Raw genomic sequence first — 19174 nt, 5'->3', positions numbered from 1 at the left:
TCTGTGGTGTAGGGTGGCGGCTACAGCTCCTATTCGACCCCTAGCCTGGGAACCTTCGTGTGCTGCAGGTGCGGCCCTAAAAAAGACAAAAATAAAAATTAAAAAAAAAACTTTATTGGAGTATAGTTGACTTACAATGTTGTATTAGTTTGTCTGTCTTCCTTCCTTCCTTCCTTCCTTTCTCTTTCTTTCTTTCACAGCTTATGGAGTTCCTGGGCTAGGGATCAGATCTGAACCACAGTTGCGACCCAAGTTGCCAGCTGCATTGACGCCAGATCCTTAGCCCACTGTGCCTGGCTGGGAATTGAGCCTGCATCCCCATGCTCCCAAGACACTGCAGATCCCATTGCCCCACAGTGGGAACCACACAATGTTGTATTAATTTCAAGTATATAGCATAGTGAATATGTTATATGTGTACATATATATATATACACACACACACATACACACATCTCCATTCTTTTTTTCTCATATAGGTTATTGCAAACTCTTTTTTTTTTTTTGTCTTTTGTCTTTTTGTTGTTGTTGTTGTTGTTGTTATTGTTGCTATTTCTTGGGCCGCTCCCGCGGCATATGGAGGTTCCCAGGCTAGGGGTTGAATCGGAGCTGTAGCCACCGGCCTACGCCAGAGCCACAGCAACGCGGGATCCGAGCCGCGTCTGCAACCTACACCACAGCTCACGGCAACGCCAGATCGTTAACCCACTGAGCAAGGTCAGGGACCGAACCCGCAACCTCTTGGTTCCTAGTCGGATTCGTTAACCACTGCGCCACGACGGGAACTCCGGTTATTGCAAACTCTTGAGTAGATTTCCCTGAGCCATACAGTACGTTCTTTTTTTTTCTTTCTTTCTTTCTTTTTTTTTTTTTTTTTTTTTGTCTTTTTGACTTTTCTAGGGCTGCTCCTGTAGCATATGGAGATTCACAGGCTAGAAGTCTAATTGGAGCTGTAGCCATTGGCCTTCACCAGAGCCACAGCAATGCAGGATCCAAGCCAAGTCTGCAAGTTACACCACAGCTAATTAACAGCAACACCAGATCCTCAACCCACTGAGCAAGGCCAGGGATCATAACCTCATGGTTCCTAGTTGGATTCGTTAACCACTGAGCCACGACAGGAATTCCATACAGTATGTTCTTGGGCTTGTTTTTGTTTTGTTTTGTTTTGTTTAGGGCCACACCTGGGCATATGGAAATTCCCAGTTTAGGAGTTGAATCAGAGGGATAGCTGCCAGCCTGTGCCATAACTGCAGTGACACCAGATCTGAGCCTCATCTGTGAACTGCTGCAGCTTGTGGCAACGCTGGATCCTCAACCCACTAAGCAAGGCCAGGGATTGAACCTGCATCCTCACGGAGACTATGTTGGGTTCTTAACCTGCTGAGCCACAACAAGAACTCCTCATGTAGTCATTTGTAACCTTTTGCCATGCCCATGCTGCAGTGAGTAAACATGTGTACACATCGTTTCACCCACATTAAAGGGTAACTGTAGGAAAAATTCCCACTGGGAATAGCAGCCTGCACGATCTAACCTGGTAATTTTGAAAGTCACTGACACTAGAATATATTTTGATAGTTGATAGGACAGGTCTCTTCTCATTCTTTTTTTTTTTTTTTTTTCTAAATTATCTTGGCTTGTTCTTGGGCAGCTACTTTTTAAAAACTTTTAAGTTCCCTGGTAGCCTAGCAGTTAAGGACTCGGCATTGTCACTGTTGTGGTTTGGGTTCAGTCCCTGGCCTGGGAACTTCTCCATGCCAAGAGAGCAGCCCAAAGAAACAAACAACTTTTATTATGGCCAATTTAAAGCATACTCAGGAGGTCCCATTGTGGCTCAGTGGTTAACGAATCTGACTAGGAACCATGAGGTTGTGGGTTCAATCCCTGCCCTTGCTCAGTGGGTTAAGGATCCGGCGTTGCCATGAACTGTGGTGTAGATTGCAGACGTGGCTCGGATCCTGCGTTGCTGTGGCTCCGGCCTAGGCCGGAGGCTACAGCTCCAATTCGACCCCTAGCCTGGAAACCTCCATATGCCATGGGAGCGGACCAAGAAATGGCAAAAAAAAAAAAAAATCTTCACAAAAAATAACTACAATTTCATGATCAGTACTGAAAAGTTTGGAGTTCCCATGGTGGTGCAGCAGAAACAAATCCGACTAGGAACCATGAGGTTGCCGGTTCCATCCCTAACCTCGCTCAGTGGGTTCAGGATCTGGCATTGCTGTGAGCTGTGGTGTAGGTCACAGACGCAGCTTGGATCCCTTGTTGCTGTGGCTGTGGCGTAGGCCGGTAGCTACATCTGCAATTTGACCCTTAGCTTGGGAACTTCCATGTGGTGCGAGTGTGGCCCTAAAAAGCAAAAAAAAAAAAAAAAGGAAAAAACTGAAAAGTTTAATGGTAATTCCTCAGTATCATTGTATCACTTGTGCTCAGAGTCCCCCAATTATCTCTTCAATATCAGGTGTTTGTTTATGGTTTGTTCAAATAAAAATAAAATCCAAACAAGGTCCCTGCGCTGCCTTTGGTTGGGTGCAGTTTCCTGCAAGTTCTGAGTTCCTCTTCTTTCGCCCTTGCTAATATTTGGTGATGAAACTAGTGCTGTTTGTTCTGTAGACTCTACCAGTTTGAGGTCATCCTTGTGGTGTAGTTTAACGTGTTCCTATGTCCTCAACTTGACCAACCGAGGGTCAGATTCCCTGTCCAGTTTTTGGCAAGTCTCTCTCACAGAGGGCATTGTGTCCTCTCTGCTTTTCCCTCCTTTGTGACATGAGCTGCCACCCAGATCTATCAAGGATGTGGTTGTCACTTTCCAACATTATGTTCTGAAAAAATTGCAAACATACAGAAAATCTGAAAAGAGTAGGGTGAATACCCAGAGGTTCTGCAATTACCATGTTGCTAAATTTATCATACTGTATCTATCCAGCTCTCTCTCCACCCCTCTGCCCATCCACCAAGCCCTCTCATGTTTTGGGTACAAATCCAAATAGGTAGCTTTCACTTTTTTTTTATAATGGTGAAACTTGGGAGTTCCCGTCGTGGCGCAGTGGTTGACAAATCCGACTAGGAACCATGAGGTTGCGGGTTTGATCCCTGCCCTTGCTCAGTGGGTTAACGATCCGGCGTTGCCGTGAGCTGTGGTGTAGGTTGCAGATGCAGCTCGGATCCCGTGTTGCTGTGGCTCTGGCATAGATCAGTGGCTACAGCTCCTATTAGACCCCTAGCCCGGGAACCTCCATATGCTGCAGGAGCGGCCCTAGAAATGGCAAAAAGACAAAAAAATAATAATAATAATGGTGAAATTTACATAAGGCAATTTTCACCATTTTAAAATGTTTTAAATGTATCATTCAATGGCATTAAATACATTCACAATGGTCTATCATCAACATCACTATTGGAGCTCCCTGGTGGCCCAGCCCAGTTAAGGACTTGGCATTGTCACTGCTGTGGCTCAGGTCACTGCTCTGGCTCAGATTTGATCCCTGACCCAGGAACTTCCACATGCAGCAGATGTGCCCAGAAAAAAAAATCACTATCTATTTACAGAACATTTTCATCTCCCCAAAAAAGAAACTGTTCCCATTAAATACTGACTTCCCATTCCCTCCTCCCCCTTGCCCCTGGTATCCATCCTCTATTTTCTTTATTAATTTGCCTATTCTAGGGACCTCATATAAGTAGAAATTTTTCCTTTGGTGTCTGGTTTATTTTGCTTAACATCATGTTTTTAAGTTTCATCTTTGTGGTAGCAGGTGTCAGGATTGCACTCCTTTTAAGGCTGCATAACATTCCATTATATGTACCCACCACATTTGTTTATCCAGTTTTATGTTGTGGGACAGAATTTGGGTTGTTTGCACCTTTCGGCTAATGCTACTATGAACATAGGTGTGCAATTATCTATTTGAATCCTTGCTTTCAGTTCTTTTGGGTATATATTTCTAGGAGTGGAATTGTTGGGTCATATAATTCTGCTTAACTTCTCTCTCTCTCCGTTGCTTTTTTTTTTTTTTTTTTTTTTTTTTGGTTTTTAGGGCCACACCTATGGCATATGGAAGTTCTCTGGCTAGGGGTCAAATTGGAGCTGCAACTGCCAGCCACAGCCACAGCTACAGCAATGCAGAACCTAAGCCACTTCTGTGACCTACACCACAGCTCACAGCAATGCCAGATCTTTTAACCCACTGAGCAAGGCCAGGGATCGAACCCGGGTCCTCCTGGATACTAGCCAGCTTTGTTAACGCTGAGGCGCACTGGGGACTTCTTCTGTTTAACCTCTTGAGGAACCACCAAACTGTTTTCCCCAGTGGTTGCGACACTGCATTCTCCCACCAGCTGAGTATGAGTGTTTCAGTTTCGCTACATCCTTGTCAACACTTGCTGTTTCCTATGTGCTGTTTCCTATGTGTGTTTTCCTATGTTCCTCAGAGGTGTGAAGGGCTATGCTGCTGTGGTGTTGATTTACATTTCCCTAATGACTTGTGATGTTGAGCATTGTTCGTGTGTTTATTTGCCATTTGTATAGCTTTTTTGGAGAAGTGTTGTGTCTTTGCCCAGTTTTGCTTTTTTTTTCTTTGCCCATTTCTGTGTTGGTTTTGTGGTTGTCAAGTTGTAGGCATTCTTTATAAACTAGATATTAGTGCTTTATCAAATATATTATTTACAAAAACTTTTGATTTAGATATTAGTGCTTTATCAAATATATTATTTACAAAAACTTTTGATTTAGTTATTCTCTGAGTACCATGGGGGAAATGGACTTGGCGGAGGCAGGGCAGGCAAGGAGAGATCTGATTGCAAGAGCTTGTTCCAGGTGAGAGGAGAGGAGGTGTGGCCTCAGGGATTCGGAGAGTAGATGAATGCTGAGGAAAAGCACATAGGAAACAGCAAGTGTTGACAAGGATGTAGCGAAACTGAAACACTCATGCTCAGCTGGTGGGAGAATGCAGTGTCGCAGCCACTGGGGAAAACACCATCATAGCCCTCAACAAAGTCCCTCTCTGGAGCTCAGAGCAGAGGCACAGGAGACAGGTCAGTGGTCTGAGAAATGGAGCTGATGGAGGGGATATGCCCACCCGACCCCCACCCCGCAGTCCCTTCTCTTGGATAAAGACCACCTCTCTGGAGGGAAGGGCAAGGGGGGATGGGGATAGGGGGAAGGGGTTACAAATAGCCCCTTGGCAAACGGTGGTTCCAGATTTAGCCATCTCCACACACCCCACCTCGGCACTGCACCCAGGGAATGTGGGGACCTTCCCCCAAGACCCTCAAAGGTAAGGGGCCCTGGGAGTTCCCGTTGTGGTGCAGCAGAAACGAATCTGACTAGGAACCATGAGGTTGTGGGTTCGATCCCTGGCCTTGCTCAGTGGTTCTGGGACCAGCATTGCCATGAGCTATGGTGTAGGTTGCAGATGCGGCAGGGATCCTGCTTTGCTGTGGCTGTGGCATAGGCCAGCAGCTACAGCTCCGATTCAACCCCTAGCCTGGGAACCTCCATATGCCGCGGGTACAGCCCTAAAAAGACAAAAAGACAATAAATAGGAGTTCCCGTCGTGGCGCAGTGGTTAACGAATCCGACTAGGAACCATGAGGTTGCGGGTTCGGTCCCTGCCCTTGCTCAGTGGGTTAACGATCCGGCGTTGCTGTGAGCTGTGGTGTAGGCTGCAGACGCGGCTCGGATCCCGCGTTGCTGTGGCTCTAGCGTAGGCTGGCAGCTACAGCTCCAATTCGACCCCTAGCCTGGGAACCTCCATATGCCGCAGGAGCGGCCCAAAGAAATAGCAAAAAAAAGACAATAAATAAATAAACAAAGGTAAGTGGCCCCCATAGGAATCATTGGGGCAGCCAACACAGAGCCTGGCACAAGTGCCCAATCAGTGTGAGCTCTGTTCATTGTCATGGCTTCACTCATCTTAGGCGGTCTCTCATTATCACCTCCAAATCTCTTCTTTGCCCCCCAGGAAGGTTGAGATCTCATGCTAACTCCTCAAGTCTGCTCATGGTTGCCTCCTTGAAATGTTGCCTTGAAGTCCCACCCTATCTATCACTTCGAGGCAAGTGTCTGAATATCCCCCAGTAACTTCCTGCTTGGGACAGAGCATCTGCCCCACTTCACCAAAGTTCAACAGGAAGATGTTTCACACCCCTCCCCCTAAGGCTTTCCAGTGCTGTTAACAAAGGAAGATGATAGTGTTAGCACTTCCTGTGGGTTCATGTGGGATCAGGGTTTAACTGAGGTCTGCCCTCTCAGAGGCTTGCCAGAGCCTTCCACCCCATTGGGCCCCCCAACTCGGAACCCCGGGGGGGACAGAGTATCCCCTGCCCCTCCCCAGGACTGGACAAGGTGCGGCCCCTGGACTGCAGCCTTCGTAACTGCAGTGACTGTGCTTCCTTCCCCTGGGTGACTCGCTTGCTCCGTGGTAGCCAGCACCTCATTAAGGCAACTTCCTCCTGCAGGATGGCCACCATGGTGCCATCGTGGCTGCCGTCCGGGGCCTACTGGATTTTCCTCATCTCTCTGCTTCTAGTTGCCTGTCTACTACCCCCAGGTGAGGTACAGGGGAGGGCTGGAATTGGGGAATTGGGAGGGGAGGGGAAGGCCCACAGAGCATCTCACACCCTGCTGCCTGGGGCTGTGGTAACTTACGCTTTTTTTTTTTTTTTTTTAAATGAGAGTTGCAACGTTTATTTCAGGTTCTCTCTTTGGGTTTTTTTGTATATTTTTTTTTCTTTTTTGCCACACAGGCAGTATGTGGGAATTCCTGGGCCAGGACAGCAGCACAGCAGCAACCAGAGCCACAGCGGTGAGAACGCAGGAGCCTCAACCTGCTAGGCCATCAGAGAACTCCCAACTTACGCTTCTTTAGCTCTGATCTGCTGGGGGGCTCACCAATGTCCTTGGGAGAGAGTGATGGCTCCTGCACTCAGCCCTCAGGGCTCCCTAAGGCCCAACCCTGCATTTGACTTGTTCCCCGCCACCTCCACAAAACACACACACACACAAATGCACATACATGCATGCGAACACGAAAACACGCATGCAAACACGAAAACACACATGCACACCTGCACCTCTCCCTGCTCCATCTGGAGCCTCCACCTCTGCCTGTGCTCTTCCAGCTGCCAGGATCACCCTTTCACTTGGATAACTCCTTAAACCTTTAAAACTGGCCACATTGTAATGTATACAAGTAAGGATAACCTGACCCCCTTGCTGTACAGTGGGAAAATTAAAAAAAAAAAAAAAACTGGCCACAGTGGTCCTCTCCTCCAGGAGGCCTTCCCTGACTCACTTTCTCCTGGTGACTGGATCAGGGTCTCCTCTGGCCTCTGTCCCAGTTCTCTTGCGTTCCTGGTTCATTGAATGTATTTCTCCACTAAACCGAAACACCTGGAAGGCAGGGACCATCTCAACAAGAGGAGGTGCCGAATGGTGGGGCCTGCTGCAGATGGGATGCGTGGGTTGCGGGGCATTGGAGCCCCCAGCAGAGTTTCCCTTAATTCTTGCAGGTGCTCAGGGGCAGGAGTTCCAGATGAGAGTGGAGCTGCAGCCCCCAGCAGTGCTTCCTGGAGAGTCTGTCTTGGTAAACTGCAGTACAGATTGCCTCCATGCTAAACTCATCTCCGTAGAGACGTACCTACTCTGGGAGCCGGTGGGCAGTGGCCGGGGCTGGGCAGCCTTCCAACTCAACAATGTGACTGGTGACACCCAGTTCTTCTGCTTTGGCCTCTGCGATGACTTCCAGATAGTAAGATCCTCTAACATCACCATCTACCGTGAGTGGCTGTGCCTGGAAGTGGGGCTGGCCTCGGGCAGTAGTGGGGGTAGATGACCAGTAGTGCAGGGGATGGGGGGCAGTGGGGGGGGCACTGAGTTTGCAGGAATGGACTAGGGCTCTGACCCAGAGCTCAGGTCTGGAGGGTGTGTGTGTGTGTGTGTGTGAGAGAGAGAGAGAGAGAGAGAGGTGCATCCCAACCACCTGCCAAGGCAGCAGCTGTGAAATCAATTTATTTGGGTCCCAACAAGCTTTTTTTTTTTTTTTTTTTTTGCCACACCCACAGCATGCAGAATTCCCTGGGCCAGGGATCAAACCCAAGCCACAGGAGTAACCAGTGACAATGCTGGATCTTTAATCCAGTAGGCTATAGGAAACTCCAACTTTTTTTTTAATGGCCACACCCATGGCACATGGAAGTTCCTGGGCCAGGGACTGAATCTGAGCCACATATGTGACCTATACCACAGCTGCAGCAATGCAGGATCCTTTAACCCACTGTGCCAGGCAGAGATTAAACCTGTGCCTTCACAATGACAGGTGCCACTGCAGTTGGATTCTTTTTTTTTTTTTTTTTTTTTTTTTTTTTTTTGTCTTTTTAGGGCCACACCCGAGGCATATGAGGTTCCTAGGCTAGGGTGTAATCGGAGCTACAGCAGCTGCCCTGTACCACAGCCACAGCAATGCCAGATCTGAGCTGTATCTACAACCTACACCACTCACAGCAACGCCAGATCCCTAACCCCCTGAGCGAGGCCAGGGATTGAAACCACAACCTCATGGTTCCTAGTCAGATTCATTTTGGCTGCACCAGGAGAGGAATTCCTGCAGTTGGATTTTTAACCCACTGTGCCACAGCCGAAACTACATGCATTTTAAAAATGAGATCTCATGTTTCTTATTATTTTGATTTTTATGGCAGGTAATAAATTCATATGGCTTCAATATCAAAAAATATTTTAAAAGGGGTAAATGTCAAACCTCCACCTACCTAATGTTGTAGATGAATGGCTGCTCTTTTAAGTGTTGACACGTAGGTGCTCATTCAAAAGCCCTGATAGGGAGTTCCGATTGTGGCTCAGTGTGTTAAGAACCTGATATAGTGTCTGTGAGGATGTGGGTTTGATCCTTGGCTATGCTCAGAGGGTTAAGGATCTGGCCTTGCCACAAACTGCAGTGAAGTTTGCAAGATGTGGCTTGGATCTGGTGTTACTGTGGCTGTGACATATATGCGGATGTCTGTGTAAGGACGTCATTATTTGTTTTTGTATTTCTGTGTACATTTATTTGTGTGTGTGTAACAGTTTGCCTATGTGTATCCCTGTGTGACTATGAGATGCCTCTGGCCAGACTGTGTAGGAGCCTCTTGGACCTGGCTCATGAGAACCTACTGTGCTCATCTCTTCCCAACTCTGAGTAGCTTGAAATCAGCCAAAGTGGGTGTATTTATTATACCACAGAAATTGGCAAATGCTTCGTGTCAGGGATTGCCCACCCCACCTCCTGAAAGCCCAAGCATTATTAGCATGTGCCAGCATACCATTACCCCTTAACCAGAGGTTAATGTGGGCACCTCCTTGTTAAATGTTATTTTTATTTATTTATTTATTTATTTATTTATTTACTTTAGTTTTTAGGGCCACACATGCAGCATATGGAAGTTCCCAGGCTAGGAGTTAAATCGGAGCAGCAGTTGCTGCCCTGTGCCACAGTGACTTGGGATCCGAGCTGCATCTGTGACCTACACCACAGCTCAGGGTAACACTAGATCCTCAACCCACTGAGCTAGGCCAGGGATCGAACCCATGTCCTCATGGATACTAGTTGGGCTCGTTACTGCTGAGCCACAACAGGAACTCCAAATATTATGTTTTATTTTTATTTGTAATCTTTATTTTTTTTGCCGCCCTATGGCACATGGAGTTCTTGGATTGAATCCAAGCTGGAGTTTCAACCTATGCCACAGCCACAGCAACACCAGATCCTCAACCCCTGAGCCGGGCCAGGGATCAAACCCTCATCTCTGCCACTGCAGGGACACTATCCATCCTTTTGCACCACAGCGGGAACTCCTGTTGTTTGTGATTTTTGGTTTTGTTTTTATTTTTTATTTTTGGCTGCATCCTCAGCATGCAGAAATTCCTAGGCCAGGGATCAAACCTGCATCACAGCAGTGATAAGGCTGGATCCTTAACCCACTGAGCCACAAGGGAACTCCATTGTTAAATATTGCAAAATTGTAAATAGTCCAATGTTAAATATTTTCCATAGTACCCAGTCCATAGGCCTCTGTGTGGCTTATTGAGACCCAGGCTTGAGAGATGCTCCCCAAAGGAGGCCTACAGTTTGATATGTGTGCTTTGAGGGCCACTGCAGCTGGGAGAGGGCCCAGCTTGGGGCTGTAAAGTCCCCTGGGACTGTGCAGAGCACCCTGAGAGGGTGCCCCAACAGTTGCACTTGTGAGAGCTTTAAGTGCCTGAGGCTGGTTGGGGAGGGCTGGACTAAGCTCTAGGAGAGGCCAAGATCACAGTCCAGGCCAGAAACTGGGAGGAGAGGTCAGGGGAGTTCCTAGACCCAATATCAAGGAGATGGGTAGACACACAGGTCTGGAATTTTGGAAACTCACTAACTCTGGCTCTGCCCCTTCCTCCTGGCCATTCGTCCTTGGGTGGATTACCTTACCCTCACCTCTTTAGGCCTCAGTTCCTCTATCCATAAAAGAAAAGAATAAGAGTGGATTCTGTGAGAATGAAGGTGGATGATATCTCAAAAGTCTTAAGGAAAACTCAAAATAAACAGGAAATGTTATGATTACTATTAACATCGTAAGTGGCCATAAACTTTAGTTCCCTTCCTTCCTTCCCCCCCCAACAGTGAAGTTCTTGGGCACAGAAAATCTAACTATTATTTCAATGCCTTTCAAGGTGTCGGACAAAACAGGAAATAATAGTCATGATGCTAGTGACAAGAGCAAACACTCATACTAGCACACTTGAGGCCCTGTAGGTTTATTAGCATAAAGTTCACTGCTCTGAATTGGGCCACGCTGGGCTCTTCTCCACTCCCTAGGGTGGGTGCTGCTGGGCTGGCTGATAAACTCTGCTCTCCCCTTCACACCCTCAAACCCAGGGTTCCCAGAGCGCGTGGAACTGGCCCCTCTGCCCCCCTGGCACCCCTTGGACAAGCCCCTCCTCCTGAGTTGCCTCTTGTCTGGCGGAGCTCCCAGGGCCCACCTCACGGTGGCGCTGTTCAAGGGGGAGGAAGAGCTGGGCCGGCAGCCAGCAGCAAAGGGGGAGCCCACCGAAGTCACGGTCACAGTGTCCGCGAGCAGAGACGACCACGGCGCCAATTTCTCTTGCCGCACAGAATTGGACCTGCGGTCTCAAGGGCTGGGACTGTTCCAGAACAGTTCTGCCCCCAGAAAGCTCCAAACCTTCGGTGAGGGGAGGGTCTAGACGGTGGGTGATGAGCGGAGCCAGGGTAGGGGTGCCCCGGCCGTGGGATTCCTGAGAAAGGGGTGGCCTGGATTTCAAGGGTTTCTGGGAAAACATGCCCTTGGCCACTGCGCGGGGTAGCCGCAGATGGAAGGCTCGTGTTCGCGGGAACTTTTGAGAAGGCTGTGTGTGTGTGTGTGTGTGTGTGTGTGTGTCCTGGGAAGGGGGTGACCCAGGCAGCAAGGCATCCTGGGAAAGAAGGACCCTGGTTTGAGGGGATGAGTGTCACGGGGAAAGTGGCGTCCACGGCTGTGAGACCTCCTTCCACTCACACCGCACCTTTCTTTTAAGCCATGCCCGTGACCCCTCCTCGGCTAGTTGTCCCACAGTTTTCGGAAGTGGAAACGTTGTGGCCCGTGGAGTGCACCCTGGATGGGGTCTTCCCAGCCTCGGAAGCCCAAGTCCAACTGGCGCTGGGGAACCAGAGTCTGAATCCCGCAGTCGTGAGCCACGGGGACAGGCTCACGGCCACAGCCACCGCGAAGGCAGAGCAGAAAGGCGCCCACGAGATTGTCTGCAACATGACCTTAGGTGGCAAGACCCTGGAGACCCGGGAGAACGTGACGATCCAAAGTAAGCGTGGACGGAGCCAAACAGCTCCAGAGGCGAGGGGCGGGGCTTCTACAGCCCGAGGGGGCGGAGCCTAAGAGCTCCTATTAACCTCCAGAGAGGCAGGGCCCAGGTATTCTGAGAAGTAGGGGCTGAGCGCCCCAAACTGGGAAGGGGCTGCAGAGTGGCATAAAGCCGTATCCTGGATACCTCGAGGGGAAGGAAGAGGGTGGCAGCGGGGCTTCACTCAAGGGAGGTGTGTGGTCAGCCAACTCCTGGCCAATGCCCTGCCATTAGGCTTCCAGGGGCCCAACCTGACCCTGAGCGAGCATAACGTCAACGAGGGGACTATAGTGATTGTAACTTGCACTGCTGGACCCCAAGTACTCTTCACGCTGGTTGGAATTCCAGCCACAGCACCTGGACAGCCCACCCAGTGACAGCTAAATGCCACAGAGAGGGACGACAGGCGTATCTTCCTCTGCAATGCTGCCCTCAAGATGCATGGGGTGATCTTGCACAGGAACAAGAGTGTCCAGTTGCATGTCCTGTGTGAGTAGGTCACTCTGACCTTTATAGCCTGCTTCCTTAATTTGAGAAGATTTCACTGTCCCTTTCCCCACTCTGCCTTGAGTGTGCTGAGTGTGACTGATCATTTGGCACTCCCACAGACGGCCCCAAGATTGACCGAACTAAATGTCCTCAGCGCTTTATGTGGAAAGAACTATACATATCCTGCATGGTCAGGCCCGGGGCAACCCGAAACCCCAACTATAGTGTTTGCAGGAGGGCTCCACGTTCAAGGTGCCCGTAGGGATCCCATTCCTCCTCAGATTAAACTACAGTGGTAACTACCACTGCCAGGTGGCCAGCTTACGGGGCATGGACATTCTTACAATAAGGATGAACTTCAAGATAAGCCTACGTGGGGCTTTTTTTTTTTTTTTTTTTTTTGTCTTTTGTCCTTTTTTGGGCCACACCCACGGCATATGGAGGTTCCCAGGCTAGGGGTCTAATCGGAGCTGTTGCTGCCGGCCTACACCACAGCCACAGCAATGCCAGTTCCGAGCCGCGTCTGCGACCTACACCACAGCTCAGGGTTACGCAGGATCCTTAACCCACTTAGTGAGAGCAGGGATCGAACCTGCAACCTTATGGTTCCTAGTCGGACTCGTTTCCACTGCGCCACGACGGGAACTCCTGGGCTTATTTATTCTAGACGAAACAAGCTCAGGAGGGGCCGAGAGGCACGTATTTATTTCTTGCTTTCCTGCACAGGTCAGAATCCCCTCGCCATCACCATTAGCCTGGGGGTGTTAGCGATCCTGGGTTTGGTGATTATCGCTGCGGCCTTAATGTGTGTCTTCCGGGTGCAGAAGCAGAGTGACACTTATCAAGTGAACCAAACGAGTCCTAGGCAACCCAAAGAGGCTGCGGCAGCAGAGTGATCCTGAGCCTCGGACCCTCGGGATACTGCAAGGCAAAGACGACAGGGGCTTGGCGGTATCCCCGAATTCCGCACTAATAAAGGCTTTAAAATCAGTACACTGTGACTTGTCTCCATCTGCACTGAAGTGCTCTCCCACTGCTCCGCGCGTACAAAGAGTGACGTCGGATGGCGGAAAAGGGCGGAGCCCATAGGGCCCAGACTCGGCTTGACCTCTTGAGAGGCGGGCTGGATTTACCCAATGGACTGATGGGGTCGAGAAGGGGGCGGGGCTTCTCTTGGCCAATCAGGGGACGCACCCTCGTTGCCGCTCTATGCCGCTCCGCCCCGGCTCGCTGGTCCCAGAAGGCGCCGGGTTTCCCAAGATGGCGGCCGACGTGTCCGTTACTCACCGGCCCCCGCTGAGCCCGGAGGCTGGGGCCGAGCTTGAAGCTGATGATTCCGCGGAGCGCCGGGCACCTGAAGAAGAACTGCCCCCACTAGATCCAGAGGAGATCCGGAAACGCCTGGAACACACCGAGCGCCAGTTCCGTAACCGCCGCAAGATACTGATCCGGGGCCTCCCGGGGGACGTGACCAACCAGGTATTGGGGGGGTGCCGTTGTAGGAGCGTGGCGGGAAATACCACCGTGCGCGTGCGCGGGGGGAACCGGGCGACACCAACGCTGGCGTGCCCTGGGGTGGGGGCGTCGGTGGGTGAGTCCATGCGCGGGATCCACGCGTGGCCGGGAGAGACCAAGAGCGGGATGCTGGGGGTCGGAGATAGAGGGAGAAACCAACTTTGGACTGAGGGAAGACGTTGCTAGGGGCGACCATGGGCTTGGAAGAAACCAAGTGATTGAAGGGGGCGGGGAATGGCAGGGGGCGGGCAGCTTTGGCCGTGTTGGGGGATTGTGAATGGGTAACTAGATTGGGACTGTTGAAACGGGGATGTCTGTTGCTCCCTGCTCTACCACGGAGTGGTGGGACCTCATATCCATAAGTTTCAGGGTTGACTAAAATATGCCTTTCCATAGCAAGCCTTTATTAACTCCTTTTAGAGGTAGATCCGGAAGTTGTAGCAGCTCCTGGGGTCCCCAGAGGCCTCAGGACTAATTTGGAAAAACGGCGTCTCCTCCTGTCCCCATGTCATAGACCTGCAGAAAAAGGGAGGTATTGTTCCATGGAGCCCCACCCCCCACCTTGGCTGATTTTCTGGCCAGGGGTGCCCTTCTCTTGGGGCCAGATGGGGCAGGGCTTCCCAGTGTTCTTTGGACCCAAGAAGATTGCATCTAGTCTGCCCTGCCCTTCAAACGTGGAATGGGTTCTTTATCCCTGCTGTTGAGAATCCCTGTCCTCTGGTCCCTTCAGCACACCTGCCACTGGCTCTCCCTGCCATGGGTGGGCATATGGCTGGTAGGGCCCTAGGAGTGTTGAGAGGGGTGTGACTTGGGGACAGCCTGGGACAGGTGCCACTAAGCATGTCTGCTTTGTTTCTAGAGCCAGCCACCATCCTAGTGCCCACCATCTCTCAGCTGGGAACACACTGTCTCTCCTGCAGGGTGCAGTGTGTCAGACACAATCAGGCCGCAGAACCTCGCCCCTGCAGCTGGCTCACAAGAAGGCAACCCTTTCTGTAGGAGGGAATTGGGAGTGTGTGCAGCCACACAGAGTGGGCTCATTAAGTGCACAAGGTCCCCAGTCATGTACCCATGGGGGGCATTCCTACTGCTGCCTTGAACAATTGCATGACTTTTGACAGTGACATGACCTTCACTTCTTTGAGCCTCAGTTTCCTCATCTACAAAATGGGTTTGTTAATTCATAACTTGCAGGGTCATTGGAAAGAGTCTGTCTTGCAAACCAAGATTCAGATGGGTTAAACAACTTCCCTGTGGGCATATGGCAGAACTGGGACTTGAACTCAGGCTTACCATAGACTCTCTAATAAAGAGTGTGTTGTGTTGGTTAAAAGCATGGGATCTGGGAGTTCCCATTGTGGCTTAGCGGTAATGAGCCTGACTAGTATCCATGGGGATGTTGGTTCGATCCCAAGTCTCACTCAGTGGGTTAAGGATCTGGTGTTGCCGTGAGCTGTGGTGTAGGTCGCAGACACAGCTTGGATCTGGCATTGCTGTGGCTGTGGCATAGGCCAGTGGCTACAGCTCCTATTCAGTCTCTAGTCTGGGAACTTCCATATGCCCTGGGTGTGCCCCTAAAAAGACAAAAAAAAAAAAAAAAAGCATGGCATCTGCAGCTAAGCTCTGAACCCCTGCCCTGCCAGCTATGGCCTCCATGGCCAAGTAACTGCTCTGAGACTCAGTCTCCTCATTTGTAAGATGGGGATGGTAATCGACTTGCCTTCTTAGCTGGACCACGTGAAGGTGGCACTGGGTTGCTCCCTTCAGCCCTTGGTCATTCCTTGTCCTTTGGTTTCTGTCTCCACAGGAAGTGCACGACCTGCTCAGCGACTATGAACTCAAGTACTGCTTTGTGGACAAATACAAAGGGACAGGTTTGTGGGACCTTGTGGTGGGCTAGCAGCAGGGGATGACAGTCCCCTGGCCCAGTGTCTTCTGAACTTCAGGCCCCATGTTCAGCAGAGATAGAGGGGGCATGGACCAGATGGAAGCCAAGGGAATGGAGGGACTGCAGTTGTTTTGGAAATCTTGAAGAAGACCAGACAGGCTTGGGTGACTGGCCAGCTGTGGGGGGTGGCTTAGGAAGGGGCACCCATTGCCCAGATTCCTGCTAGGTGGCCTGGATGAGGAACATCACAGATGCCTCCCGATGGGCACGCCAGATGAGAGACAAGTTAAGGCAAGGGTCTGTCCTGTGCTGGGCCTAGGGGACATCTCTGCTGAAATGGCAGGTGAGCAAGGCCAGGCCACAGAGGCTCCATACTGGACAGGGGCATGGTGCAATCTGATTCTTGTTTTGAAAAGCTCCCTGTGGCTGCTGAGTGCAGAGCAAACCAGGAGTGGCAACGGGAGCGAGGCTGGGGCTTGGATATGAGAGGTCTCAGTGGCCTGGAAAGACAGGAAGGAGTGTAGAGTGGGGTTCTGGAGCCCGCCTGCCTGGATTCAAGTCCATGCTCCTCCATTTGGGCAGGGCACTGCCCTTGGCCCACTGCCTTACTGGAAAAATAGTGGCTGTGAAGAGTAAGTTATTCCCATCTGACAGAGGAGGAAACAAGACATCAAAGCCACTGAGGCTGGAGTTGAAACCCAGGCTCCAATAACCAGATGCATAGCCAATACCCTCTGTGTCATCTGAGTTATAAATGTAATTCTTAGGATGGCACCAGGTGCGTAGTAGGTGAGCATCACTGTGTGTTGCAAGGAGCACTCCTGGAGGAGCCAGGAGGCTCCAGCTATGGTTGCTCAAGGCTGGTAACTATTCCAGTTGCCTGGTGCCTGAGATGTCCTGGTTCCATATTACGAGGTCACATGTGGTTTAGAGGGAGGTGGGCCAGGGTGGCCATAGGGTGAAGGGGGCAGGCCCTTGGGAGCCCTGACGCCACACATTCTTCCACCATAGCCTTTGTGACCCTGCTGAATGGGGAGCAGGCTGAGGCTGCCATCAGCGCCTTCCACCAGAGCCGCCTGCGGGAGCGTGAGCTGTCAGTGCAGCTGCAGCCTACGGACGCCCTACTGTGCGTGGCCAACCTGCCCCCCAGCCTCACACAGCAGCAGTTCGAGGAGCTGGTGCGGCCCTTTGGCAGCCTGGAGCGCTGCTTCCTGGTCTACAGTGAGCGCACCGGTCACTCCAAGGGCTACGGCTTTGCTGAGTACATGAAGAAGGACTCTGCTGCCCGTGCCAAGTCGGACCTTCTGGGCAAGCCGTTGGGCCCACGTACCCTCTATGTGCACTGGACAGACGCTGGGCAGCTGACACCTGCCCTGCTCCATTCCCGCTGCCTCTGTGTCGACCACTTGCCCCCTGGCTTCAGCGATGTGGATGCCTTGCGCCGGGCACTGTCCACTGTCCACACACCCACCTTCTGCCAGGTGAGTCCTGTGCCTGGTTCAGGGACCTGGGGGAGCAGATGTGAAGCCCAGAGCCCCTCAGAGTGGCCCTTTAGAGTCACCTGCTCTCCCTGATTTCTTGGGTCCCCTTTCAGTAAGGCAGCCGCAGTGCCACTTTGAATGGGGTTCTTGTTAGAAAGGCATGTGGTGCAGTGGATGACAGCCCAGCTAGGAGCCAGATGGCTGGGGTTCAAATCCCCCACACACCCTTTAGCGACTTGCTTAACTTCACCAGCCACTGTCTCCCCCTGCCCCTTTAAAGATGCAAGTAAGGCTGCCTTTGTAAAAGATGGTGGCAAAGTCTGCTTACCCCAAGTTCACATCCACCCCTGCACGAGGCCCACTCACCCCAAGTTTATATCCATTGCTGCACACGTCAGGGTTCGTTGAGTACCTCCTCGATCTCAGGCCCCTGACCCAGCATCTAGGAGGCTACTCTGGGGAGTTCCCATTGTGGCTCAGTGGTAATGAGCCCAACTAGTATCCATGAGGATGCAGGTTCAATTCCTGACCTTGCTCAGTGGGTTAAGGACCAGCATTGCCGTGAGCTGTGATGTAAGTCAGAGATGCAACTTGGATCTCTCATTGCTCTGGCTATAGTGTAGGCCGGCAGCTGCAGCTCCGATTCCACCCTTAGCCTGGAAACTTCCATATGCCACAGCTGTGGCCTTAAAAAGCTCCCCCCAAAAAGGTGGGGGGAGGTTACTCTGGAGGAGCCCACGGTCCATTTAAGTCTTGAAGTCAGAAAGTCGGACTTGGCCAGATCCCAGCCCTGGTCTGTGGCCTCAGGCAAGCCACTCACTGAGTCTCAATTTCCCTCCTCCGTAAGAAGAGATCCAATACTTGTGCATTGATTTGGCCTAGTCACACTTGTCAGACCCTTCTATGAGTGCACCAGGCCCTGGTACAGCTGTGTTGGGGTGAGAATAGGGCAGGCCTGGCTCTTGGAGAGTTCTCAGATAGATGGTCTCACCTTCAGGCCCCCAAGGCAGCCATTCCTTTAGCAGGCTCACCTGCAATCCCTCCATCATGTGAGTGACCGGTGAGGCAGGTATCATCCCCATTTTCAGGTGGGGAGACATTGAGGCACGGAAAGGTCAGTTGACATGCACCAGGGCATGTGGCGCAGGGTGTGGCAGAGCCTTAGATGCCACAGCCTGACTCCAGAGAGCCAGTCCCTCTGGAAGAGACCAGTACTTGGGCTCAGACCCCAGCTCTGCAGGCTTGGGTGTGGGTGCTGGGGAATCGGGCATCTGTAGGAACCCCTCCCCTTGCTCACTGCTCTGTCCACTATGCGCCTGCTCTGTGCCAGGCCCTGGGCAGGGCTCAGGACACAGACAATCTATCTCAGTGGACACATCCTCTCATGGAGATTGAGGATGGTGGGGCCATGACCACTTACACATTCTCTCTCTCTTTTTGTTGTGTTTCATTTTGTTTTGGCAAAGCCTACAGCACATGGAAGTTCCCAGGCCGGACATCAAACCCATGTCACAGCAGCAACCCAAGCCACTGCAGTGACAACGCCAGATCCTTAACCAACTGCGCCACAAGAGAACTCCTACGACTTCTCTCTCCGAACTGCAGTTTCCCCATCTCAAAAATGGGTCTGGCAGTGTTTTGTGACTGGGTTATTGTGAACAGCTGCTCGCTCATTCCTCCACTTATTCATTCACCAGACCTCTGTTGAGCACCTGCTGAATCCCTGACATTGAGGTGGCTGCCTCTGAAGTGCCCAGTCATATTGGGCATCCTGGTTGGATGGAGGCTGGGGTTGGGAGTTTGGCAGGTTGAGGTGTGAGCCTCGGTCCCCCTACTTAGGAGCTATGTGGCCTTGGTTGCCCTTTGACCCCTCTCTATTCATCTAATGAGTGTGATTGTGAGAAGTACATCTAG

At 51.2% G+C, this 19174-nt stretch overlaps 1 protein-coding gene across 1 annotated transcript; it reads left to right on the top strand.

The window, feature by feature from the left end:
• ICAM3 (intercellular adhesion molecule 3) lies at window positions 6208–13366 on the top strand. Its single transcript, NM_001145379.2, is given in 5 exon segments — window positions 6208–6554; window positions 7516–7782; window positions 10911–11219; window positions 11567–11848; window positions 13103–13366. Coding segments are annotated over 5 exon segments (1119 nt in total). The 5' UTR covers window positions 6208–6463; the 3' UTR covers window positions 13273–13366.

The sequence above is a fragment of the Sus scrofa genome, chromosome 2 (assembly GCF_000003025.6).
Source record: "Sus scrofa isolate TJ Tabasco breed Duroc chromosome 2, Sscrofa11.1, whole genome shotgun sequence".
NCBI lineage: Eukaryota > Metazoa > Chordata > Mammalia > Artiodactyla > Suidae > Sus > Sus scrofa.
This window is presented reverse-complemented; position numbering and strand designations above follow the sequence as displayed.